We start from the raw sequence: 24,583 nt of genomic DNA, 5'->3' as shown, positions 1-24,583 counted from the left end.
TTTGTGTCAAATTTGGTGGGTGGTGGCTAATAGCGTGTTTATTGTGTCTAGCGGTGGTAAAACGTGTTTTTTTCTCTCTCTGGCAACTGTCTGTGTTGAGAAAGAGTGTGTATAATGTAAACATGATACGAGTCATACACACGTGATTTTAATGGAAAATAATTCAATTTTTTCTTCTGATGGTAATAATGTTGAGCTGTGGCTGTGGGTTTAGGCCAGTACTTCTCAAATAGTGGGGCGGGCCCCCCACCCCAGGGGGGCGCAGAATGATGCCGGGGGTGGCGCATGTGACCTCGGGGAACATACTTTTTTGCCGTACTAGAATAAAGTGTGATTGCCCATCCACTCTGGGTGACAGTCGCACGCACATTTTCAGAGTGTGAGCAATATTTTTTAACTAAACAAGACCACACAGCAAAGCGCACTGGAGATATGAAGAGCTAAGACAAGGAAATATGACGAAGCATATGTAGCGTTGGACTTTTGGCTTCTAATACAGTGGGAGGCAAGGAAAGCCCAGTATGTGTCTAAAACGTTTGCAACAGACAGCAGGAAGCCAAATCAATTAAGAAGTCACTTGAAAATATTAGACCCAAATCTCATCGATTTTAGCAAAGACGTGCCAAATATTGCCAACAATCGTCCTGCTATGTCAGTTTTACATCAGTAAACCAGCAAGCACTGTTAGCATCATATAAGTTGCCATACCAAGTTGCTCAGAGGAAAAAAGCAAAAAATATAAACGGTCCCATTCGTTTCTGTTCTATTTTTGTTTTTTCGGACAAATGGTTTGGGATATTGTTCTGATGGGTTAATGTTGCTAATCAATATGAAATTATCTATTTATTTAATTAAATTGTATTTTTCAGTATTCAATTCAATTCAATAATCTTTATTTATCCCTTGGGAGAGTTCCCTCAGGGAAATTAGTTTTCAGTGCCCATAACAACACAGCAGCAAAGATAAAAAGTATCAGGTGCAGGATAGTAAAAAAGTACTAGAGTAAAAGGGATGAAAAAACATGAAATTAAATTAAGAATGAAATAAGTACAAATGCTACTAATTAAGTACAATAAACGTACAAGACGTACAATAAAAGGAATAACAACACCAGGCGGACACTAGCAGAAGGACCAAGTTACAGAAGTGCTAAAGTCAATCGTGTGTAAATGTTCAGAAAATGTACTTTCAGTGTATTTTTACAGTTCAGATGTGACTTTTTTTGTTTGTTTAAATGCAGACGAAATGATGCACTTTAAGTCTTTTCTGTTACAAAGAAAACAGTCTTAATAATGTTATACTTTATTGTGAGTTGATCTATATTTTTTTTCTTTAATATTAAAAGAGGACACAATGTTATGCAGAGGCGCACAGGCGGTTTTTGCTATGGGCAATGTGGGCGACCGCCCAGGGCGCAATCTATTTGGGGGCGCACAAGCGCCCTTGAGAGAAAAAAAAAAAAAAAAAAATCGCGCCGTGCCGGACTAATACATTATATATTAAAAAAAAAAAAAATGGAGAGCAGGCTCTCTGTATTGCGCTTTTGCGTGTGCATGCACGCACATGAACGCCGTGGCGCCGCCCGCTTTTTCTTCTTGTCCTCCCGCTGTAGCACTTGCGCACGGCCGAGGCACCGCCCTCTTTTTCATTTTCTCCTGTTCTGGCGCCTTGCGCGTGTACACAACTCCACAACTCCTCATCCTCGTGGCACTTCTTTTTCAATATGGAGCAGCGAGAAGTTAAAAACAAACTGAAGACGGGCGAATGGAAGAGGCAAGAATGCACCGGTAGGAGTGAGGTGTGGAAAGAATTTCAATTGATCGTGGAAGAGGCTTCGTCGAATGCAACAAATATATACCCAAAACTTTCCAAGTTGGCAAGAAAAAGTGTTGTGCATCCCTGCAAGCACCAGCCGCAGCAGCTGCGAGAGAGTTTTCAGCGCTGCAGGCCGCACAATAGATCAGCGGAGAACGTCACTGAAACCTGCCAGTGGACGCAATCTTATTCCTGCACGACGACGACCAAAAAATATAAACAGTGTAAGTAAGCCATAATATCCTGCTGTTCAAATCGCCATTTTTAGCCCGAGCCGGTCTAGTTATTTCCCTTATTTCACAGGAATAAAGAGCAGGACATGAGGCCGCAAGTTGCAGACTGCAGTCAAGGCCAGCCCGCAGTTTAAAAGCTTTTATTTCATTTGTATTTTTTTTAATAATTTATTTTTGGTATCGTTGTCATTACAATAAAGAATGTTATTTCAAAGCATTTGCAGTTTTTTTTTTTTTTTTGCTGCTGTTCCCTCTCGTCAGAGAGGCGCGTCCACGTGAGAACAATATCCCACACACTCAGAAATATATTTAACAAACTTTCCCAGTGTTATTTCATTGTATAAATGCTTTTATAATTCTCATAAAAATATGTAGACTATTTAGATATTGAGTAAACTTGCATTTTTTTTCTGACAACTGTGAATTCGTTACGAAAGACACTTATTTATGCACACAAGGGCAACACAAATGTGATCCTTTTGAATCTTCTCCTCTGTGTGTCTGCAAAACCGCATTTTTTTTAAACATTAAACTTTCCCAGCGTTATTTCGTTGTGTAAATGTTTTTATAATGATATAAAAATATGTAGACTATTTAAACATTAAGATAACTTGCGTTTTTTTCTGCCAACTCGAAGAAATGAAAATAAATTGATGCGGTTTTTTTTTCGCGTCACTCCAACAAATTTTTTTAAAAATCGGGTTTTTTCGGGCTAGGGCCTGCAAATCTAGTTATTTGATGGGGTTCGGGCCGGGTCGGGCCTCAATACCAGCGGGCCGTGTCGGGTCGGGCTGGATTTTTTAGGCCCGAACTAGGCTCTAGTCAGAGGAAAAGGCAGGGGGAGACGGGAGGGGGATCAGCTGCTCGCAACTGCTGAGTGAGTGAGCAGGACGAGTCTCACTCACTCTCAGAGGAAAAGCAAGGAGGGGGGTGGGGGATAGATTTTAATAAAATAACGTAAAAAACGTAACACATTCTTGTGTTTGATGTCGGGGGGGGGGGGGGGGGGTAGTTTGGATGTCGGTGGGGGGGGGGGGGGGGGGCTGATGGGGTGGTTCGCCCAGGGCGCAAAAGTAGCCAGGACCGCCACTGCAGAGGCGTACTTATAAAGATATATATAGATATATAAAGAGGCGGCAGAGAGTTGGGGGGGCGCGAAACATTTATGTCTTCCTAGGGGGGCGTAATTGAAAATAATTGAGAAGCACTGGTTTAGGCTCACCTAAAAGAACATTTTCAGTGCATTTATTTAAATTTTACTTCGAATATTTTGTTATTATATATTTTTAAAAACTTAACTTAAACTTAAACTAAAAACTTAACATTATACTTATGTTCCAATTTGGTAATATTATTTGAAAAATAAAAATCCTGTTCAATGGAAAAAAAGGTATTTCAAAGTAACACATTTTAGAGCCTTAATTGCAATACCGTATTACCGTGAAACCGTGGTATTTTGGCTTAAGGTTATCATTCCGTCAGAATATCATACCGACACAAGCCTATTTATGCAGTTGGATGTGGATAATATTTTTCCTACAAAAGAGGTGGTGTGGATGCTGATTTTTTGTTTTGTTTTGACAAATGGGCAAAATACTCATTTTTAAAAAGCCCTGCTACATGGCCTTAGCATTGTGGCCGACGTGAACGCAACGTTCATAAACGTGGGAGCGAATTCTTCAAAATAGCAATTAACCCTTAATTAATTAATTAAAAATGTATACAATGGGGGCAAAAATTGGGAATTCCTCACAATCATTATTCTTTGCTAAGGTGACCACTAGCTCAAATTTATTCTAAGAGTTTTTATTTCTTACTTTAAATTCCAATGTTTCTTTAACACACCATGGCGGGAAAACAATCAACAGCTCGTTTTAGCAGCTAACAGACCTATTCTGTAAAGTCACGGACGCGAATCAACATAAAAGTTGCTCACGAAGTCCACGTTGACTATTTTTCAACAAAAGCAGATACTTTTTTTCGTAAGTTTGTGTTACATCGTAAATGTGTACTATAATTTCGGTCAATTGAAGATTTTTTTTTTTTTTTTTACAGTTCAACACAATTTGTAGGCTCAAGCTAGTTATCATTCACAGCACTTAGCCGACTGAGATTCTTGGGAAGAAACGCAGATGGCAACGGAAAAAAGCGCCAAGAAGAGGAAAGAGGATACTCCGGAGGTTTGAAAATAAGTCAATTTTTCGGTTATGGATAAAATTTGAATTTGTGTGAACCTTTCATCCGTTCTTTTGGAGCACGTTGAAGTCAGTGTAACCGCGCCATCTAGTGGAAAGTTATAGGTTCCATAGTTTGTATTGTGCTATAATTCATTTGTTCCTCTCGTAACCGTGTTCTAAACTTTCTAAAGTGGCTTGGATTATTTCCGAACGACCTAAAGAACAAAGCAGGATCCCTTGCTTTCGTCAAGAGGATGTTGGCTGTTGCTGTGTCCACCATCACTTATCTCAGAGGCATTTTTCCCGAAAATGCCTACCGTTCCAAATATTTGGAAGGTGACAACTTTCATTCAACTGTCATTACAAATTTCAATCATTATTTCAAGTACAACCATCTTGCTACTATGTGCTGTTTCCATCAGATCTGTGCATCAAAATATTGCGGGAAGACGACAGCGCAACTGGAGCCAGCAAAGTTGTAAAATGGTGCTCACAATAATTACTGAAATAATTAGTTTTTCATTAATTGGATTATTCGGGGGTGAAATCTGGGTCTGTTTTAATAGAACAGTAAGACGGTACATTCTGTGGTCGTCGAAAGAATGGTGACAGGATGGAGATAAACAAATACGTTTGTATTTAAAAACCTTTAACCTTCAGATGCATTATATGAATTGGATAATTTCCATTGTCACCAAAGTTGGAAATATGTTTTATTCTAATTTAGCAAGAGCATCTCCATGATGGTAGTCCTTGAGTCATTTTTATTCCAGTGATTTGTTCCAGTGATGGTTAAATTTAAAAATCTTTTTTTCTTAGGCTGTTTGGCTGTTTTGATGCACTGGATAAACAATATGTAAGTATTAAAACCTTATAACTACTTAGAATAATGTTCTAATTTGATTGTTTAACCGTTGCCCTGTTTCACAGCTTCAAATTATTTTCATCGGGGTAAGTAATTCAATTCAGTGACAAAAGAAACTTGAGCTAACACAAAATAGCTGACATTCACTGTATTTGATGTCCAATTTAGGTATTCACCAGTGAGAATGCACCTAATGTAAGTCCTCGATATTCAGGTTTTTTTTCAGTCCTGTCAAGCAATAAAAGCCTTTCAGAAATCAAGAAATTATTTATGTTTTTCAGTGCATTACTGAGTCCTACAGTTTCAAATTCAAGTATACCACCCAAGGTCCAGAGATGGATATACTGAAGTATGGAAGTACATTTGGTTGTTTTTGTTGGTATTGTTATTGCTTGTGTAAGTAGGTGATTGAATAAATATCCATCATGAAAACACAGGAACAATGATGTTGCGTGGAAGGTCACGTTGGAAGACACCAAGAAAGCGACTGTAGTGTTGATCAGGAAGCTCTTCCTTCTTACGCAGAACCTCAGCGTTCTTCCCGACAATGTCCACCTCACCATGAAACTCTACTACTACGATGACAGTGAGCGTTCAAAAGTATAGTAAAGTCAGAAGACTGTGTTTTTATTGCAAACATCCTCTGCTCTTGATCCCCAGTTACTCCAGCAGACTACGAACCACCAGGCTTTAAGAAGGGCACTTGCGACAGTCTATTGTTCGAAGGCACGGCTGTGGACTTCACACTGGGTGACATACAGACGACCTTCCACACTTTCCAAGTGAGAGTGTCTGCTGAGAGTGGTCGCCTGGGGAAGCTTAAAGGCGGGAACCAAGTGAAGGAGACTCAGCAGACAAGTACTTCAGGGAAAGAAATTGACAAGGTTAGATAGTTTAAAGTGCAGCTTTTTTTACACACTGACAAAAACACATTTCTAAACTGGCAAGCTCAAGATTCAACTCCCATGTTTGAACAGAGCCCTTGCAAGATAGTGTCTGCAGCTGCTGATGATAATGAGACTCTGCCCTCTGAAAGTGGTAAGTTGAGCTGATGTCAGTAGAGAGCTGACAAATATACAGTATAAAGTAATTTCCCCTAAATCTCGCCTTAAACAGAGTCGGCACAGTTCAAAGCACCCAAAAAGCCCATGGTAAAAGTATGTTGCATTTTAAGAAGTACAAAGTTGTGGGTGGGTATGGATTGCTTACCTTTGTTTCTATTTTAGAGAAAGGCAGCAATAAAAAGGCACAGAAGACACTAAATGGAACATTTCCCCTGGGATAAATAGCACAGTAAACACCGATGTACTGTTTTCCATGTTATACACTGAACACAGTTGATTGTTATCTTACCTTTATTTTCAAGATGTTGTTTCAATTACTTTTCACAAGGCAGAAAGTCATTGTTCTGTAATCAATTTGCACATTGTGACCAGTGCGTTTAATAAATAATTTCAGAATTAAAAAACATTACATTTTTTATGCATAATAATAAAAGGCACTTTGAAAAAAGGCATACAGTGTTGATTATGTGAACAAATGAATGTGGAAATATATGTCTTTAATATTGAATAACTAGCAAAACTTTGATATATTAGGCATTCGTGACAATGTCCATCATATTTCAGAGTGCAATGCTTCCTCAAATACGTATATCTCGGGCTCACTCAACAATCACTCGGAAGTTTAATGGCAGCATGAGCGCCGCTTGAGTGATGCGTTTACTTCATACCGTTGGCGTTCCAGTACTGTACTTGTATTTTCCCGTAGTTCTATGGTTCCTAGAAAAGGCTGTCAACATCCCCCATCTCTACATACACTGTCTTCAGCTGAGAGTAGTGCTCAATCGTCACCTGTCCGTTCTCCCGCCCAATGCCTGGTCAACACAAAAGTCGTTATATTAATAGTTTTTTAAGAGTCTTCCTAATTACAGAAATATATGGTTATTTGGGGCATCACACACCTGACATTTTAAAACCTCCAAAGGGAACCTCAACAGGAGTGATATTGTAGTTGTTAATGAAACAGGAACCAGCTTTGAGGTGTTCAATCACACGGTGGGCACGCTGGACATCCCTGAATAGGAAGTGAGGTAAAGTTAGGAAAAAAAATGATCACATTAAAAGTATGGTCAACTGTTTGAGTCATACACTTATGTTGACTTATTTCGATATGCCATTGACAGCGATATATTAGATTGGTGAAATACATTGAAGGGGGTAGGTTTGGTCTCAACATTGGTAGGGACAATATAACAGCATAACCTGCATGTGCACTTTTTGCTGGGGACGGGACATTATTAAGACCAAACAGATTATTAAGGCCCCCCTATACTCTCCGATAATTACAGAAAGGGAAGAGTTTTGCCTTGTTGTGGAGGTAGTTTCATTTGTTTAGCCATCGAGAGTTTATCAAACCGGAGAGCTCCGCTACAGGTAATACTGTGTCAATGTTTACACTTGGTACTTAAGGGTATTTATTATATGGGTTTCGCACTTTACCAACTTAGTTGTATGGATGCTCCAAACAAAGTTTCGTTGTGCTTTTTGCAACAATGACAATAAATATTCTGAATCGGAATCATTTGAAAGTACCCCCCTTCCCGCACTGTTCGTACACACCCCCGTTCATAAAACAGCCTTCAGATGTACTTCTGTTTATCCAGTATGATGCCCTATCAATTGAGGTTGAGGACCATGGTACTAATTGCTTTGGTTGAATGTAAATAAAATTATCACTACAATTAATGCTTTTGAAGAATTGTAATTTTTTAATTCTATCTATCTATCTATCTATAGTTAAGTGAATGGAATTTATACTGTACCTGTAAATTCAAATTTTATGCTGTAAAGCTATTCTCTGCTTAATGTAAATGGGACATACTGTATATTTTATAATTTAGAGTTTGTATAATTTGCTACTTAATGTGTCTTATATGTTCTGATTTCAGGATGAGAGATTTAGACTTGTATATGTTAAATTATTATGTACTGTGTTTAATTCGAGATGTCTCTGGTTGCACTATGAAATGCACTTTTCCGCGCATCCCGTGTGTCCATGTTACTTGTCACCTTTTTCACCCCTAACCAGTTTGCATGCCAGTTACAACATTTGGGAAGACGATCTAAATTACCCATATAACTGAACTGAACTTTTAAGCCACCTTATTTGTTTAATGCAAATAAGGTGGCTTAAAAGTTGATGGAGACAATTAAAGCATCCTGAAAAGTTCGTAGTGTTTTGTCCGTACTGTCCTTATGCAAACCTACACCCTTGAAAACAACGGTGACAATAAATAATTTCTTGGCACTCTTTCATGAAAAGTCATTGTGCTATATGTAGTCCTGACCTGGTGAAAACTCCAGCAGCTAATCCCATGGTTGTATCATTAGCTCGCTCCAGCACCTCCTCTTCTGTTTCAAAGGATAACACAGACATAACGGGACCGAAGATTTCCTCCCTTACACAGGTCATGTCATCTCTGCAATTCACTAGAAAGAAAACAATAGATGGGAATGTGGCCAAAACCCAACCAGGACTGAAATCCTGTTGCATTCTAAACCTTAAATATGACAGGAGAAAACATAGAAGGCTTACCCAGTACGCAGGGAGTCATGTAGTATCCATGTCTGAGTTTAGGGTCTGAAGGGATAAAAGGCTCACCCCCACACAATACAGTGGCTCCCTGTTGTGACATTAAATATATAAACATGAATTTGAAAATATACATGTTGGATAGGTTTGGTGAATTTTTTTTTTCGCCCAATCCCACCAAACAACCTCTGGATGAACTAAAACTAATCAGCAGTACCTCCTTCTTTGCTTGATCCACAAAAGCCAGGACCTTCTCTAAATGTGTCCGGTTGACCAGCGCTCCCATTTTGGTACTCTCCAATAGTGGATCGCCAATCTCAATAGCCTGCGTCCTTTTCACCACCTCATTTACAAATTTGTGCAGAATATCCTTCTGGACAAAAACTCGAGTCCCATTGCTACAAACCTGTAAAACAAGGAAACAATGACAAACTGACAAAACTTAACGATATTAAAAAGCAGAGTCTACCTGGCCTTGAGAAAGGAAGTTTGCCATGAGAGCACCCCGTACTGCATTTTCCAGGTCACTATCCTCAAAGATGAGCAGGGGAGATTTTCCGCCAAGCTCCAAAGTCACTGGTTTGACCCCTTTGGATGCCGTTTTCATAATCTGTGGGATTGCAGAAAAAATAGATTTAAAAATTCCCACCAGTGTGAATAGAAGTGTGGCAGCCATATGGAGAAATTCCCTTGGAACTTTTAGTCATATACAAACAGCTCCACTACAGCCATACGGACGTCAAATACTAACAGTGCTTCGGAAACACATAAACACTGATCAGATTTATCCCTACATTCTATAATCTGGTCCACAACTTGTTCCATTTTCCATCATTTTAATTGCCGTCTATACAATGTTTAGCTAACCTTCTGTCCAGTTGGAACGCTCCCAGTGAAGGACACCTTTGCAACATCAGGGTGGTGGCAGAGTAAACTACCTGTCTGCTGGCCCCCTTGCACCACATTAAAGAGACCCTGTGGAGATCCTGCTTCATCATAGATCTCTGCCAGCATGACCGCTGTCACAGGCGTGACAGGGGATGGCTTGAACACCATGGTGTTGCCTGATTCACAAAGCACCACAGAAAAAAATACCTTAAATGCATGTTCAAGAATACGCCAGAATATGGTATGTTAAAGACAGTGGAACAAATAAAGCTGAACATTACAGAAAACAATTTCTATATTTTTAAATTGACAAAAAAAGGTAATTGGTGGTGATAGACGTCCAATCCATTTGAACTGGGAGAGCTGTTGAACTGCATTGGCAGGCAATGAGTTAAGAATTTTGGATAACTGAAAGGGAATGAAGCGACTCCTCTACCAATCTCTTTACAATTTCAATGTTTAAAATTATATTTTTTCCCTTCCGATCCGATCCAAATACTTGAATCAGGGTGTCTGGTGATACCATTATAAGAACTCATCCCCCCCCCCGATTAATATTACTCAGAACTAGGGGTGTGACTAAATATCGAAATGGTGACATACGGTGATACTCGGTATCCCAAAAGGTTATCGATATGCCCCACATTGGAAAAAAAAAAAAAGGAACCATCAAGTTGCTACCAAAATCTTCCACCATAATAGTGTCTCAGTTAACCCTAGGGCTGCCATTGACGGTGCTCAACGCCCAATCCATTTAGAATGGGAACGTTCGTTCATTTAAAACCAGAGCATTCACAGTCATTCGGTCCGATTTTCGGGGCATTTCCAGGTCACTTGCTGTTCATTTTAGGGCATTTACATGTCATTTCCTGTTGAGTTTGAGTCACTGCCTATTCATTTGGGTGATTCCGAGGTCACGTCCTGTTCTGTAACTGAAAATAAACAGGAGGTGACCTTAAATGGCCCAAAATTACCTCATTGCCTGGCAATGGCTGCCACTGACGGCCATAGACGTTCAATCCGTTTGAAGTGGGAGGGATGGCAGCGAATGAACGAATGTTCATTTGCTGCCACACTCCCAGTTCAAAAGGATTGGACGTCTACTAGTGATAAACTCATTCCAATTCACAGCAGAAACTTGTTTTTCTGTTTATTAGTTGTAGAAAATCCTAGAATGATTTCCTGACCAATGTATCAATATCGTTGTATCGCCATATCGTCAGATCAGTTATCGTGAGCTTTGTATCGCAAATCGTATTGTGTATCGTGAGGTACCAAGAGGTTCCCACTCCTACTCAGACCTAGTTTGAAAAATCCAGCAAAGCCTTCGACAATTGTCCTGAATATCAATGACAGCAATTTATTCTTCTAATATGTCAAATACTGTGCCGTGACTTTGTTGCTCATTTGTATGATAGAACCCGAGTTGAGTATTAGTAAAACAGGGGAAAAAGGAATAAAATTAACAATAATAAAATATATTTACTCAGGATCACCTAATAATCTGTATACCATACATAGAGCTACGCATAAAAATTCTGTATAAATAAATATAAATACATTTGAAGCCTTTTTTTCTCTTTCATGCTGTAAAAATACTGTAGTAACGCGGCAAAAGTTTTTTTTGTACTGCATTAAAAGAAATTGACTAAATTAATAATGAGTAATTTATCATCATTTGTTAGCTGTTTTTTTTGTGATCATGTGCAATGTTCGCTTACATCCTCTAAATCTTAGTGACGTCCCTGATTAGTGGTCCTTGAATTTTGCGTAAGGGCCAAAAAAAAAAAAAAAAAAAAAAAAAAAGTGCATACGGGCCACCCTTTTTTGAGTTCATGTCCTTAATTTTATTCTTTTTTTCAATCTACAACAAATTCTTTAAAATTTCTGTAAAGTTTTGTTTAAAAAAAGTTTACATTGATTTTTTTCCCAAAATGGATCATTCACTTTATTCATTCAAAATTATTTCTATATATGTATTTTAATTTCCCATTGCAAAATACATGCGGGCAACACAAATACAGTGGTACCATGAGATATGAAACTTCGGTACACGAAAATTCCTTTTACGGAAATTTTTTCGAAGCTTTTTTTTCGCTTCCTACAATGAAAAATGATCAATCATACGAGAGATAATACGTACTCTAATTAATAAGTCCTGCTCGCAGAAATGCATTAATGCAACTACAGTGGTACCTCGACTTACAAACGTCTCTACATACATAATTTTCAGGTTAAGACACGCCTCACCGGAAAAATATTGCCTATTGTTACGAAAGAAATTTCAGGATACGAAAAATAAAAATACAGTATGGCTGGTACTCGCAGCTCCTAGAGTTTACCGAATGTAACATACTTACAGCTGCTCTGCCATTGGCTATTGCCTAGCATCCAATTGGCTAAGAGGGACCTCTACTGAATGCTTATGTGTGCATCCCAGCATCCTCTTCATTCGCCCCTCGTGTTCCGACAGCTTTACATGAGTGTATTAACTTTTATTCTTTATTCTTGTATTTTTACATTATGCACATTCTATGCGTTATAAAAGATTTATGTCTGAATTTTGGGGACTTGGAACAGATTGGGGCATTTACATGGAAAACGCGTCTATATTTATAGAAACTACTTCCAGAACCAATTAATTTTGTACGGAGAGGTACCACTGTAAATTTGACTATAAATGTATAAACAAGCAAAATATACACACCACAATGTGCTAGAAAACGCTCATGTATGTGAAATAAAAGAAGGATATGACCTACAAGAGATGCTTTATCAAGGCACAAACAGTAAGATGACACAGCAAGCAACGGATGCCAAAGTTAGCTTGTTTTTTAGCACTCTGTGTTTGCTATTAGCTAGAGTAGTTTGCTAGTTACACTTAAGCACCACCAGAGGGCGAATTACAAATAAAGACACGGACAGAGGGACACAACTGCAAATTTAAAGTGCCTATGACAGCAAAAGGCATGCTCATTTCATTTTTCACACGGTATTTTATGCTCCTGAATGAAATGGACCGCTTGGATGTGTGTGGAAGCGGTTGATTTATACATTCTTTTTTTTTTTTTAATTCCGCGCCATGAAAATGAGTGACTTCGGCTCCAGTCTCGGGTTGAGGAGGAATGTGAATGTAACGTCACCCGGTTCAGCATCTCACAATACAGCATTGCTTTATAGCATGCAGATGTACTGCGGATTCAGCTGATTTTGCGGATTAATTCCGTTTATTTTTCGCATCATGCCAGCCAAATGTTCTGCAAGTTTTTGTTGCTACAGCAGGAAGAGGCGTGTGAGCCTTTTTGGGTTTCCCGTTCACCCCGGAAATTGGCCAAAACAAGTCTGACAACTGTGGGACCATTGGACTGGACGAGGAAGTGAATAAGTACGTGTTTTGTAATATGTCAAATACTGGGATCATGGCACACGTTAGGAGGAGGTTAGGTGGCTTGCATTTTGTGGCTGACTGTCCACCTAGAAGGCCACTCGGCCGACGACCGGCAGCTTGTCACACCCCCCCCTTGGGCCCCTTCGCGTGCCTACTGAGAGAACGCTATACTCGGCTTATGCCCGTGAAGCCACCCGCTCTTGTCTGCGGTTCGCCATATCGTCCAGACTTCCGGCCCCCTCTGCCCTCTTCTTGTACCCGGCAATAGACAACTATCCTCGGGTTGGGCTCGGGCAGCCACACACTCCTCGGATGTCGGCCTGTTTGTCCGGCAGTCATTCTCCAGCTGCTAACCCCTCAACGATCATTCCTGCCCGCAGCAGGGTTTGAAAGACGAGCTTGCTCACCGCCGATTGGTAAAGGGTGTCACCCTCGCCGCCGTGTGTGACATGAGTTGGGGTAGTTTTGTGCTTTTCTTTCATTTTCGAAAGGCAAAAAAGATTGGAAAGGCCACTCGGCGGTCATTCTCCAGCTGTTTCCCCCTCAACGAGCACTCCTGCTTGCAGCAGGGGAACGACGAGCTGTAACTTGCTCGCCACAAGTTGTCGGTCAAGATAGTCAACCCCGCCGCCGTTGCTATGGTCCGGGCCGCTCAGTTCGGGTTAGCATGTCGGCTAGCTGTCACGCCTCCTGCTTTGTTTAAGCTCTTTCCTCCGTCTCCGAAGCCGGGGCAGGGAAATGACAAAAGCCGGATTAACTCTGGTGGCATAAAATATCGTTCGGGAGGTGCAAGAAGTCAACAGCTTTGACCATTATGGAGTAGTTTTGCCCAGTTGTGCTGAATAAATGCATGTTTATTATTTTATATTCCATTTAGCGCAAGACTGTTATTTTTCATGACCATACCATTTACTTAGCAATTGGGGAAAAATACTTATATCAAAAGAATATCCTGTCAAAATATTGGAGTAGAGAGATTGAAATAATGGTGACATTTTGCTGCTCTGTGTCGAATTTTCCTTGCTCTGAATCTTCCCTCTCAAGGGGCTGAATTCTAAATCAGCTGAAATTGTGACCCTGCCAACGTGGCAGCTGGGGACGCTAGAGCACTGTACTGACAGGCGTGGCTAAACGGCAGCTTAAAAGACTAATTTCTCATCATCTGCGCTTTGCCAAATTGTTGTATATAGTCGAATCGTCTTAAAATATGATTGTAATTCACATAATTATGCTGCTTAAGATTTTTTTATGCTGTCGCAGGCACTTTAATGTGGTGTTTTAGTATAGCTTGGAAGGAAATTAGGATATTTACATGGAACAAGCGGTTCATTATACAAAAAATATCATGATACAAAAGCCACTCTGGAAGAAATTAATTTTGTATCTTGAGGTACCACACTACTTCAATTTGATTTCAAATGGGTGCCACAAATTATTGTCCCGCGGTCCACAATTGGCCCCTGGGTCGCACGTTTGAGAACCCTGTTCTATATAAAAGCAATACAAAAATTTTAGAAAAAAAAATCTTCATTTATTTATGAAAGGATAAAATGACTAGTCCTGAGATATGGCTCATGGATCACAAATTTTCACAGATTGGGTCGATCCGATCCAAGAATTACACTTGTGTTGCGACCCAATATCGATACTGGATTGGCCTCATCTCTATTTACATGTCATCTTCCTGCAGTGCCATCTATACTAGAGCAAATCTAGTTCCTTGTGAGTGTTTTGGAAACATCTCACACATACCACAGGCCAGTGCTGGGGCTGATTTCCAAGCAGCAATCTGGAAAGGGTAATTCCAAGCACCAATGCCAACACATACACCCAAAGGCTCCCTGCGTGTGTAGGCGAAAGATCCGCCTGGCAACTGCACATGCTGACCTGGAAAGATTTATAACAAGATTCATTTGACCAGTTTTGATTCTATTACTTAAATGTAAAGAAATTAAAAAAAGTAATAAATGCCAGAATGCTATTTTCTCAAGTGGTGGAACTACCATGCTGCGGCGTGCTAACCCGCAAGAGTGCTGGACAATCCTGCATAGTACTCTATACACAATCGAGCAGAGTCCACATCCAGACGCGCCTCTGTGATGGACTTGCCATTGTTGACAACTTCCATTTCAGCAATCTCCTCTCTCCTTTTCTATGTATGACAAGCAAAATACTCTAATACGTCAAACACAGCCTTACAAGTACTATTTTATAGCTCTAGAATAAGTGGCAAACAAAAAATAAACACACCTCAATGATGTGAGCAGCTTCTATCATCACCCTTGCTCTCTCCATTCCAGACATTTTACTCCAGGGACCAAAGGCCGACTTGGCTACCTCCACAGCCTGGTCCACCTCTGCAGCACCACATGGTGCCAACTTGCACAGGACGCGCCCTGGAAAATAGAGTAAGTATGTTAAATAACTCTTGAACACAAAATGCAGTTCTGTCTGTATAGAATGTCAGTCATCCAGGTCACGGTCAACCGCTAGGTTGAATCAAGGCAACCAGACCTTTCTTGTTTGTTTAAGATGCACAAATAGAGAAGTCCAGTTTCCTACATTCAACCTGTGTGAACAAAGTTCAATTCTTAGTTCAATATCATCATCAAAATCATAGAGTTATAATAGCCAATGAACCCAATGATTTAAAAAAATTGAAGTAATTGTTTACACTGTTTTGTTTCAGCCGCTCATGACTGTAGAGTGTAGAGAAAAGGACCCCCCCCAAAAAAACAACCTAAATTTCTTCAGTTCATTGAGATTTGCACAGCCCAGTCAAAGTCCTGCCACTGCATTTCAACTGATTGAGGTCTGGACTTTGCTCTATTGCGCAGTTACACGTTGATTCTTTTTTTTTTCCTGGCCAGTCTTGCAAATTTGCTGCTGGTGGGATCGCTGTCCTGTTGCGTGACCCAGTTATGGCTCAGCTTTGTGTTGTAAGGCAGACTCACATTCGATTGTCATCAATTTTGGTCTACTGAAGAGTTAATGGTTGACTCAACACCTGAGTCAACCATTAAGGTGCCTAGGTCAAGGCAGACACTTGATTCACGTCCATTTTCGTCTACTAAAGAGTTAATGGTTGACTCAACGCCTCCAAGGATCCTTGCTGTGGTCGGATCATTGCATGCATAACCAAAAAAAAAAAAAAAAAAAAAAAAGTCAAAATAATCACCCCTTATCAGAGGGCTGGAGTTTGGATGCTCTACTTGGGCTGCTATGCTCTGTCCAGTATTTTCCCGTGTGAATTATAGACAAACATTTTTATTTTCACATTGGGACAAAGAACTCCAAATTGTTTCGAAATGGTATTTTAATAGTTCCCAGATTTCTGGGCAAAACAACTGCGTCACTATGATCATTGCACATGGCTTTTCTCCTTGAGGTTGAATTAATTAGCTCCAGAACTCTACAGCAATAACCATCTAAAAGTACTTTTTGGCTCACGACTGCTGAACTTTTAAGTACACTTGACTAGTAGTAACGCCTTAAATACCAGATAATGTAATGTTGTTCAGGGTAATGTACAAAATTTGTTTAACTTTAAAACGAAACGTTCCTTTTCAAAGTGATGTAAAACGACAAAAACAACAATCATGCAATTACCAAAGTCCGTAACATGTCAGCAATGTTCAAATCAAATTTCAAAAGTCGAATGATTCTTTTTGAGTGAATATCTTTACCTGTTGAAGGCTCGTAGACGTTCTCCACATTGTTTCTTTCTTTGCTCTCCCTTCTTTTGCCACCCCAGAAGTTCAGCGGGGCCGTGATGTCCACAGAGCCGGAGGACAGGCTTCGTATTGCAGGTGAATGCAGAACCGCACGCTGGAGCAAAGCGACCCTCTGCAGCATATCTCTCTTGGTGGTTCTGCTGCTTGCAAATATAACTGCCAAGCACAGAATAGCATATTACACACTTTGAACTGGCAAGCACAAAACTATCTTTGCACGGTACACACCAAACTGACACTATTAGCACAAGAACTCACCATTTAAGACTACGCTGACATGAGTGGTAAATCCAGTTTTACTTAGTTAATCTTATAAATTTACATTAGCCTGTTCAGCGAATTCTATATGGAGGCGGGACTCACGAATCATACGTCACAGTAGGTGTAATTTGATTGGATACAATTCTTTGACCCAAAAAATAGAATGGAAATAAAAATAAAATATTATTAAAGAAAATTGAGTGCGTATTTTTTAACAAGTAAAAATGATTTTAAAAGCGCTTGAATAATTTGTTGACTTTTTATTATGATCTCTTTTTAACCATAGATATCATATATATGTAGGCCAAGATGTCTAAAGGCGGAATTGGCGGCGTAAGTATCTAGTGGGCAACTTGCGTCGCTGGACTTCTATAGCGGAAGTAACATGATTGATTTTCGCCACTAAAATACTGTCTGAATTCTAGACGGATTTACAAACTGTTTGGCTGATAACAAACCGTGTTGATTTGGATATGATTTAGAAAATGTTATAAATATGATTACGTGTAAAGTAAAATCTCTGCATCTTAAATATTTATGAAAAGTTCTGTCGTTTGAAAATCGGTGGAAAATTGAGCTATTTAGAGCTATTTAAAATTACACGCGTTATTGATCATAATGTTATGTTTATTAAATATCACCGACGCAAAATGGCCGATAATTGACGCTTTATAGCTATAGCTAGCTTTATATATGGGTTATCTCAGTTCTCAACTCAACGTGGAGGTGGGACTTACGACATACGTCAGTTTATGTGTCATATGATTGGTTATAGTATTTTTAGCCAGAAATTAAATATAAAAATAACACTCATTAAAAAATCACACGTGCCCATTTTGTGATAATCAAATAAAAATACTAACAAAATGAGCATATTATTTTTTATTTTTTAAATGAATTTTCCCAGCGTATATAGCAACGTTTCGATATGGGAGGAGCTCAGTGTTCGTGATCTTCCAGCACAACCATCTCGGCAGCACATTTGCAACAATGGCCGGCGACTCTGAAACACGCCTCCGGGACCGGGGTGACAATAGCGACGTAATACGACAACCTTTTCTCATCGGTGTCTCTGGAGGCACCGCCAGCGGAAAGGTTGGCACCGTAGAGAGCGAATTGGGCGACTTTAGAGAATTGTCACTCGTGTTTTTTTTTAAAATTGAATGACGTTTTCCACCGACTGCTGGTTGACCGCGTGGCTTCGGTGTGCTTGATTGACAGCTGCATCATCTGGTTAACTCTCTCGCTCCCAGCATTGACCCGGTTCAACCCGAAAGAATTCCTTATAGTTATCCCTAGTGCATTTTTACTGAGTCTTAGGTGGTACTCCTTAATTTTGGTTTACTGGCTTTTAGGCCAAATTCCATCACACGCTAAGCTTAGCTGGCTATTGAAGACCATAGCCAGTGCTAGCATTCTCCTTAAGCCAAGTAATTCCTTGTTTGTAAACAGCACATATAATTTCCCCCCCGTCAAAAATAAGCGTATTAGCTTCTTATTAGTGAACGAAGTGTACTTCTTTAAATAAAAAAATGCGCGTAAAAAGTGTTCTATCGATATAATCGAGCCTTTTCGTTCTAGGAGTAACAAAAGACTTTTTTTCTCTTTGTCACATCAAAGGTTTAACCAAACGTTACAACATCCGCCTCTAACCACTGCCTTTAATGATCCAAATCGGAACCATCTCTTTATTTAACCCCGTACTGATTATTCGAAGACATGCTCAGTCTTAATTTATTGTCTACCATTGGCATCGATAGATGTTTAATTCATTTAAACTGAGAACTGGCTGCGATTGCTCATGTTCAGCGAATGGTCGCTGCGGGCCCCCACCCAGTAAAAATGGATTGGACGTCTAGCGCGGTCAGTGGCAGCCAGTGTGTTAACAATGACAGCGCGTCTTAAAAAAAAAAAAGTATATGATCATTTTTAGTCATGTAAAGAGTTAATTTTATGCAAATTTCAGCCAAATTGTACTACTCTTCAGATTTAGAATACTTTGCAATGACAGAATGACATAATTAATCTTTTTATTTCCGATAATTTCTTAGTACCATACAGATATCGGAGAGGTAGTTCAAATGTGCTAATGTAACCCCCCAAACGGCATTATATTCTGAGAAATGGCCACTTTTAAGTTTTTTGTACAAGCTACTATGATCAAACTAGGGCTGCAGCTATCGATTATTTTATTTTTTGGATTCATCGATGAAGTAGTTAGTTCGAATAATCGAGTAATCGGATAAGGAACATAAAAAAATAAAATACCTGAGATAAGCCTCAAGCAGTATAAATAATTAATGAATGAGGATCTATGTACAACAAAAGAACAATTGGCCAAAGTCCGCTAGCTTAAATGCTATAATATGCTAACTTTAAAAAAAAAAAAAAAAAAAATTGATGCTCTTAACAAATGGTCCAGACACGTATTCCCACAAAAAAACACAGCCAAATACACCATTAAATTACGAATACATTAAAAATAAACATTAGCTCAAACAAAACCTTAGCTTATGTTGGTCTTAACTGGGAGCAGCTGAATTCAGCCACATGAAATGAAGCAGACTAGAGGGCAGTGTATCCACCCAATTCAATAGAACTAAATGTAAATACTTTCAAAACAAACCATTACAACGCCACTTTAAACAAATACTCGAAGCAGCAAAATTTAATTTGAATCTTTTTTTCTTATCGAATACTCGAGTGAATCGATTAATCGTTGCAGGACTAGATCAAACCAAGTGTTCAATGTTACCATATATTATGAGATTTATTTTTTAAATGATCAATGAGAGAATTTAGTGAATAAGCAGTCACATGTTATCCGAATTGTGAACCTATGTGTTTTATACCCGTTTAACTGTGAAAGTAATAGTGGTGGAATGCTGAAGACATACAGTACATATATTTGACTATATATACAGTACATTAGAGGTACCCATTGTGGTTGGTTGCTATCACTTCTGTGAAAACACTGGTAAAACCAGTATGATTACATATCTGAGTTTCATCACGAGGAAATTTGGAATTGAAATTTCCATCCTACCAACCAGGAAAGAGGATCCAGGATGTTGAATTATTATTTTTTTAAATGGACAAATGCTATAAACCAAAAAATACTAAATCAAAGTACTGTCCCCTTCGTAGTGCAATATGCACAACCATTTTAGTTGAATGTTACCCGCTTTTCAACAATTGGTTGCACAGCCCGAGAAAATTGGAATCAGTTAAGGTAGAATTCCTCTGCAGCCTCCTGTAGCGTGATTGCAGTGTGGATTGTATGATGTAATCTTAAGTTATTGTTTGAAATTAGCGTAAATTCAAGACTGCAGGAAGGCAGCACATATTAAATTTGTATCAGAGATTAACGCGATCAATTGTCTTCAAACCTTTGGTATCCAGATCTGTTCTTCATTGACCCAGTTGCTACCATTGGCGGCAATAGGTGTCAAACTATTTGAATTGGAGCACTAGCAAGCTTCCAGGTCCAAATAAAATTGCAGTCTATATGAATGAAAGCTAATGAGGTGATACAGGAAGTACACCTGGACATTCTTTTGCTGTTGAAAAAAGATTAGCCTTAAAAACATCAGAATGCGTATTGACATTCGGAGAAGCATGTGTTGTAGTGGTAGTATGCAGTAGTGGTTAGTAATTTGATGAACACACCAGTAGTGCAGTCGGAGACTGTCCTGTCAGCATTCACCAAGAGTCCAGGTCAATGAGGACACTGATGTCCTCCTGTAGGGCAGCTTTGCCTATTGCCGGACAGGAACCAATTAAATCCATATTGAACTGGATTGATTGGAATTATTTTTCCCGCACCCAAATTGTCAAGGCACCAATAACATCTGTTTGCCTTCCTCATTGCCCGCTTTCTCTTGATTTGTGTTTCCAGTCATCCGTTTGTGGGAAGATCATGGAGCTGCTGGGCCAAAATAAGATTGACCATCACCAGAGGCAGGTGGCCATCCTCAGCCAGGACAGCTTTTACAAGGTGTTAACCGCTGACCAGAAAGCCAAGGCACTTAAGGGACAGTACAACTTTGATCATCCAGGTATACAAACTTTTTTTATGTTGTGAACTGCTATTTTAAAATAGATATGAATGATAAATTTACAGTAGGGCTGTCTCAATCGATTAATCAACAACCTATAAATCTTCAAATGAGTCAATTCAAATAATCGATTAATCATTTTAGAGCTGCTGTTTAAGATAAATCTTCATCACTTGTATATGAAATGCTTCATTGCGTGAAGTCTATAGTTTTGTCATGTAAGGTATGCCTTTCCATCATTTTAAGTGGTCCTTTTCTCGTTTGGAATCGTGGCAGTCTGCAGGCTTTTTAGTCGGCGGCAGCTGCACAGAGACAGAGTCAAACAGCTGTTGGCTGAGGGTTACCAAACGTGCGGCGGCAGTCCCCCACGTGCCCCTGAGCCCGAGTTAAGAAATCTGAGCATGTGTCCTTTCCTTGCTTCTAGATGCCTTTGACAATGAACTAATCATGCAAACGCTCAGGGAAATCCTACAAGGGAACACTGTCCAGATCCCAGTTTATGACTTTGTCACTCATTCCAGGTGAGCACACCTGCTATTGTCTGATGTGTGCTTAGTGTGACGCAGGTTTCTGAGCACTCATGCCGGTTGATTTAGTTATGATGTCAGGAAACCTTTGTGTGCGTTTCAGGAAGGACGAGTTTGTCACAGTGTATCCAGCTGACGTCGTCCTCTTCGAGGGCATCCTTATGTTTTACTCGCAGGAGATCCGTGACCTGTTCCAGATGAAGCTTTTTGTCGACACCGACCCAGACACGCGGCTCTCCCGAAGAGGTGTGTGGAACATGGTCGGGTTAACCAAAGATGCACACAAACACTAGTATTAGTTTCAGTTGTTTTTGCGCATTTGTTGATCTAAATAGTATTCACCTGATACGAAGGGATGGGCACTTGAATACATTTCCTTGATAGGCAATGCAAATAGTTTTTTTTTTAGGCTCTGGTATCATTTGCAGCCTAAGTGCACCGTTATTTCTTTACTTGTAGATATAAACACAATTTGAATTACAGTAAAAATGTGTCTAAATAGTATTCACCTGATACGAAGGGATGGGCACTTGAATACATTTCCTTGATAGGCAATGCAAATAGTTTTTTTTTTAGGCTCTGGTATCATTTGCAGCCTAAGTGCACCGTTATTTCTTTACTTGTAGATATAAACACAATTTGAATTACAGTAAAAATGTGTTATTTCAAGAACCCCCCCCCCCCCCCCATTTTTCAACTTTAAACCTGTGTAGCCATAAAAAGTGCACGATACGACACAGATATAAAGCTTATTGAAAGTTGTTCACATCAAAGCTACAGACCGTTTGGAAGAATTGGAACACGGTGGAAAAGTTACTTATCAAAATTACATTTCCTTGAAAATCTAATTTTTTGGAAAGGGTTTGTACTTGTACGTTTATATCTTAAAGCTTGCTCAGTATGCTATTTGAAGATTTTTGCACAACCTTGTATGATAAGTGGAAAAAAACATTTGATACAGTACTTGATAGTGATCAAATACTCTGAAAGTGAGAAATTACCCCAACCACATTTTGATTTGTATTTCTAGGTGGAAATGACACATAGTGATAAAAAGTGTTTCATTGACGCAACATCCAGTCTTTTGGCACTTAATCATTTAATTTCCTGTCATTTCCCAGCTATATATTCAATATAATTATGAATATTGGTAATGTATGAAGTATTTGGGGCTTCCTCTATTTTACGTTGGGGGAACTGTATGATTAATTCGTCCTGTCTTCTGACTGCTGATTTTTTTTTTTTTTCTTTCCCCCCAGTTTTAAGAGATATCGGTGAGCGTGGGCGGGAGCTGGAGCAAGTGCTGACGCAGTACATAACGTTTGTGAAACCGGCCTTCGAGGAGTTCTGTTTACCAGTATGTGATGTGGCCAACTTAGCATGGCACTCGCACTTCTCAAGTTATTGACCCCTTGTTTCGGTTACCTCCTCTAGACGAAGAAGTATGCTGATGTGATAATACCCCGTGGTGCAGATAACCTTGGTAATGCTTCAATTATTATGTTAAAGACATTTTATTATTAGAATCCCATGGATCCTAGACTGTTTTATTTATCTTTCTTACGGTTTTGCTTTCCGTCATTAGTGGCCATCAACCTAATCGTACAGCACATCCAAGACATTCTCAATGGCGGTCTAAACAAGCGTCACAACGGCTTCACCAACGGTCACGGCACACCCCGGCAACGTCGGACGTCCGAGTCCAGCAGTCGGCCACATTGACCTCGCAGCACCTCTCTTCTGGGGAGAAGGGGGGTGATGGGCCAGCGCTGTAAATAATGCCTGTTGGCACCACTGTATTTAAGATGAGTGAAAGGAAAAAAAGGATTTGCAGAGAGAATCAAAAATGCCTTTTTTATTACATGACTACTCATTGCTATTAGTTACAATTCAATTTATTGTAATTGTTGAATTATGGGCTTCAAATTTATGTCAGTTTAAAAGAAGCTTTTTGTCTCATCATCACCTTGGGTTAATGAGAACCTTGCTTGCATTGTCCTTCCAAGTCTAACTTTGGTTTCATTATATCCCCTGCGGCTTCATGGAAGTTAATGCTGATGATGAATAAAAGGGGATTTTTTTTTTTTTTTTTTTTTTTTTTTTTTTTAAATCTGATGAAACTTGAACCTACACTAGTCCACGAGTACCATAAACTTGAGTTTTAATTAGAGCCGGAAAAGGATGTGGACTCAAAGACAAGGTTGAACAAACTCAGATTGCACTTTGTATTTGTATGACAATCTTGGTATTGTTTCCTCCTGGTTTTCAGTGTTTGCCCCGGTCCTTCAAAGTATAATGTGTAACATTACAGCATCTATTTACTCTGCCGGTGACATTGTAAAAAGGAAACGGTAGACTTCGCCAATTCTTCCAATAACTAGTGGGATAACTTGCTATGGTATATGGCATTGCTGTTTGATAATTGGGCAAATCTTATGGGCTGTGATTCACTTGCTCTGTGTAGCGACATTAATCATAGAAAACATAAAAACTTGGTTATATTTTAAAAATATAAGTTATACTCAGGTTACAAAAAAGGCTAAATAATGCACAGCAATATCTGTGTGGCCATATGCCACCGACATCCATCCACCACAATGCCTCCATAAAGTTGCCTCAGGTTAATATGCACAGCGAGTATCCACCACGCCAGTTTGCGGTTCGATTTCAAAAGCCAATAAAATAGCGTTGAATCATTTTGTATACCTTCTTGCGTGTTTTGTATGTCCAGTTGACTGAATTATGTACAGGATGGCTGCTGAGAATACTTGAAAGACGTGTACATGGATGATGCGGACATCATAATTTGTTACTGTTCAACAGTCAATAAATTGACGTGAGCGAATGTCATGTCTGAATTATTTTTGTTGCTTATCATTTCTCCACTGGGGAGTATGGGGCGCCGTTTGTAAAGCAGCACATGCTCAAAATTACATTTTCTCACATTTAGCACCACACAGTGTATAAACGTGGTGTGAAATTTTTAGTCACTTTTTTTTTGCACATTAACAACATTATTTAGCAACTTATTTATTTTTAAATA

At 39.4% G+C, this 24,583-nt stretch overlaps 3 protein-coding genes across 4 annotated transcripts; 2 read left to right on the top strand and 1 right to left on the bottom strand.

The window, feature by feature from the left end:
- The first annotated feature begins 3,898 nt into the window (after positions 1–3,898).
- Positions 3,899–6,586, top strand: zte38 (zebrafish testis-expressed 38). Of its 2 annotated transcripts, none has more exons than XM_057857509.1 (13): positions 3,899–4,030; positions 4,104–4,228; positions 4,417–4,561; positions 4,648–4,711; positions 5,045–5,081; positions 5,156–5,176; positions 5,259–5,285; positions 5,372–5,439; positions 5,528–5,676; positions 5,751–5,974; positions 6,068–6,128; positions 6,207–6,241; positions 6,317–6,586. In XM_057857509.1, exons 2-13 carry the CDS (start codon positions 4,181–4,183, stop codon positions 6,350–6,352), a joined length of 915 nt encoding a protein of 304 aa, XP_057713492.1. In that variant the 5' UTR covers positions 3,899–4,030; positions 4,104–4,180; the 3' UTR covers positions 6,353–6,586. The 2 variants fall into 2 exon arrangements, with proteins under 2 accessions (XP_057713492.1, XP_057713491.1); XM_057857508.1 differs by having other exon boundaries at positions 6,207–6,247.
- aldh9a1b (aldehyde dehydrogenase 9 family, member A1b) lies at positions 6,343–17,073 on the bottom strand. Its single transcript, XM_057857507.1, has 12 exons — positions 16,953–17,073; positions 16,647–16,850; positions 15,211–15,356; positions 14,983–15,112; positions 14,713–14,847; positions 9,552–9,748; positions 9,154–9,294; positions 8,902–9,090; positions 8,688–8,775; positions 8,440–8,581; positions 7,054–7,166; positions 6,343–6,966 (listed from the first exon to the last, which is right to left on the bottom strand). Exons 2-12 carry the CDS (start codon positions 16,813–16,815, stop codon positions 6,872–6,874), a joined length of 1,545 nt encoding a protein of 514 aa, XP_057713490.1. The 5' UTR covers positions 16,816–16,850; positions 16,953–17,073; the 3' UTR covers positions 6,343–6,871.
- An 809-nt stretch (positions 17,074–17,882) lies between these two features.
- uck2b (uridine-cytidine kinase 2b) lies at positions 17,883–24,380 on the top strand. The gene is made up of 7 exons (XM_057856440.1): positions 17,883–18,050; positions 20,854–21,013; positions 21,438–21,534; positions 21,644–21,786; positions 22,800–22,897; positions 22,975–23,023; positions 23,126–24,380. Exons 1-7 carry the CDS (start codon positions 17,946–17,948, stop codon positions 23,260–23,262), a joined length of 789 nt encoding a protein of 262 aa, XP_057712423.1. The 5' UTR covers positions 17,883–17,945; the 3' UTR covers positions 23,263–24,380.
- Positions 24,381–24,583: the final 203 nt, after the last annotated feature.

This window comes from Corythoichthys intestinalis, chromosome 14 (genome assembly GCF_030265065.1).
Source record: "Corythoichthys intestinalis isolate RoL2023-P3 chromosome 14, ASM3026506v1, whole genome shotgun sequence".
Taxonomy (NCBI): domain Eukaryota; kingdom Metazoa; phylum Chordata; class Actinopteri; order Syngnathiformes; family Syngnathidae; genus Corythoichthys; species Corythoichthys intestinalis.
The sequence above is the reverse complement of the archived record's forward strand: the minus strand, read 5'-3'. Positions and strand labels throughout refer to the sequence as shown.

What these genes read in the sequence shown, in the direction of transcription:
- zte38 (XM_057857508.1), top strand. Translation starts at nt 4,181, where the DNA reads ATGGCAACGGAAAAAAGCGCCAAGAAGAGGAAAGAGGATACTCCGGAG. An exon ending in GCCAGCAAAGTTGTAAAATG is followed by an intron (nt 4,712 to 5,044) that starts GTGCTCACAATA and finishes TTTTTTTCTTAG; the next exon opens with GCTGTTTGGCTGTTTTGATG. An exon ending in ACTCTACTACTACGATGACA is followed by an intron (nt 5,677 to 5,750) that starts GTGAGCGTTCAA and finishes CTTGATCCCCAG; the next exon opens with TTACTCCAGCAGACTACGAA.
- uck2b (XM_057856440.1), top strand. Translation starts at nt 17,946, where the DNA reads ATGGCCGGCGACTCTGAAACACGCCTCCGGGACCGGGGTGACAATAGC. An exon ending in GAGGCACCGCCAGCGGAAAG is followed by an intron (nt 18,051 to 20,853) that starts GTTGGCACCGTA and finishes TTGTGTTTCCAG; the next exon opens with TCATCCGTTTGTGGGAAGAT. An exon ending in CCGTGGTGCAGATAACCTTG is followed by an intron (nt 23,024 to 23,125) that starts GTAATGCTTCAA and finishes TTCCGTCATTAG; the next exon opens with TGGCCATCAACCTAATCGTA.
- aldh9a1b (XM_057857507.1), bottom strand. Translation starts at nt 16,815, where the DNA reads ATGCTGCAGAGGGTCGCTTTGCTCCAGCGTGCGGTTCTGCATTCACCT. An exon ending in GCGTTCCAACTGGACAGAAG is followed by an intron (nt 9,295 to 9,551) that starts GTTAGCTAAACA and finishes GCAATCCCACAG; the next exon opens with ATTATGAAAACGGCATCCAA. An exon ending in ACTTCCTTTCTCAAGGCCAG is followed by an intron (nt 9,091 to 9,153) that starts GTAGACTCTGCT and finishes CTTGTTTTACAG; the next exon opens with GTTTGTAGCAATGGGACTCG.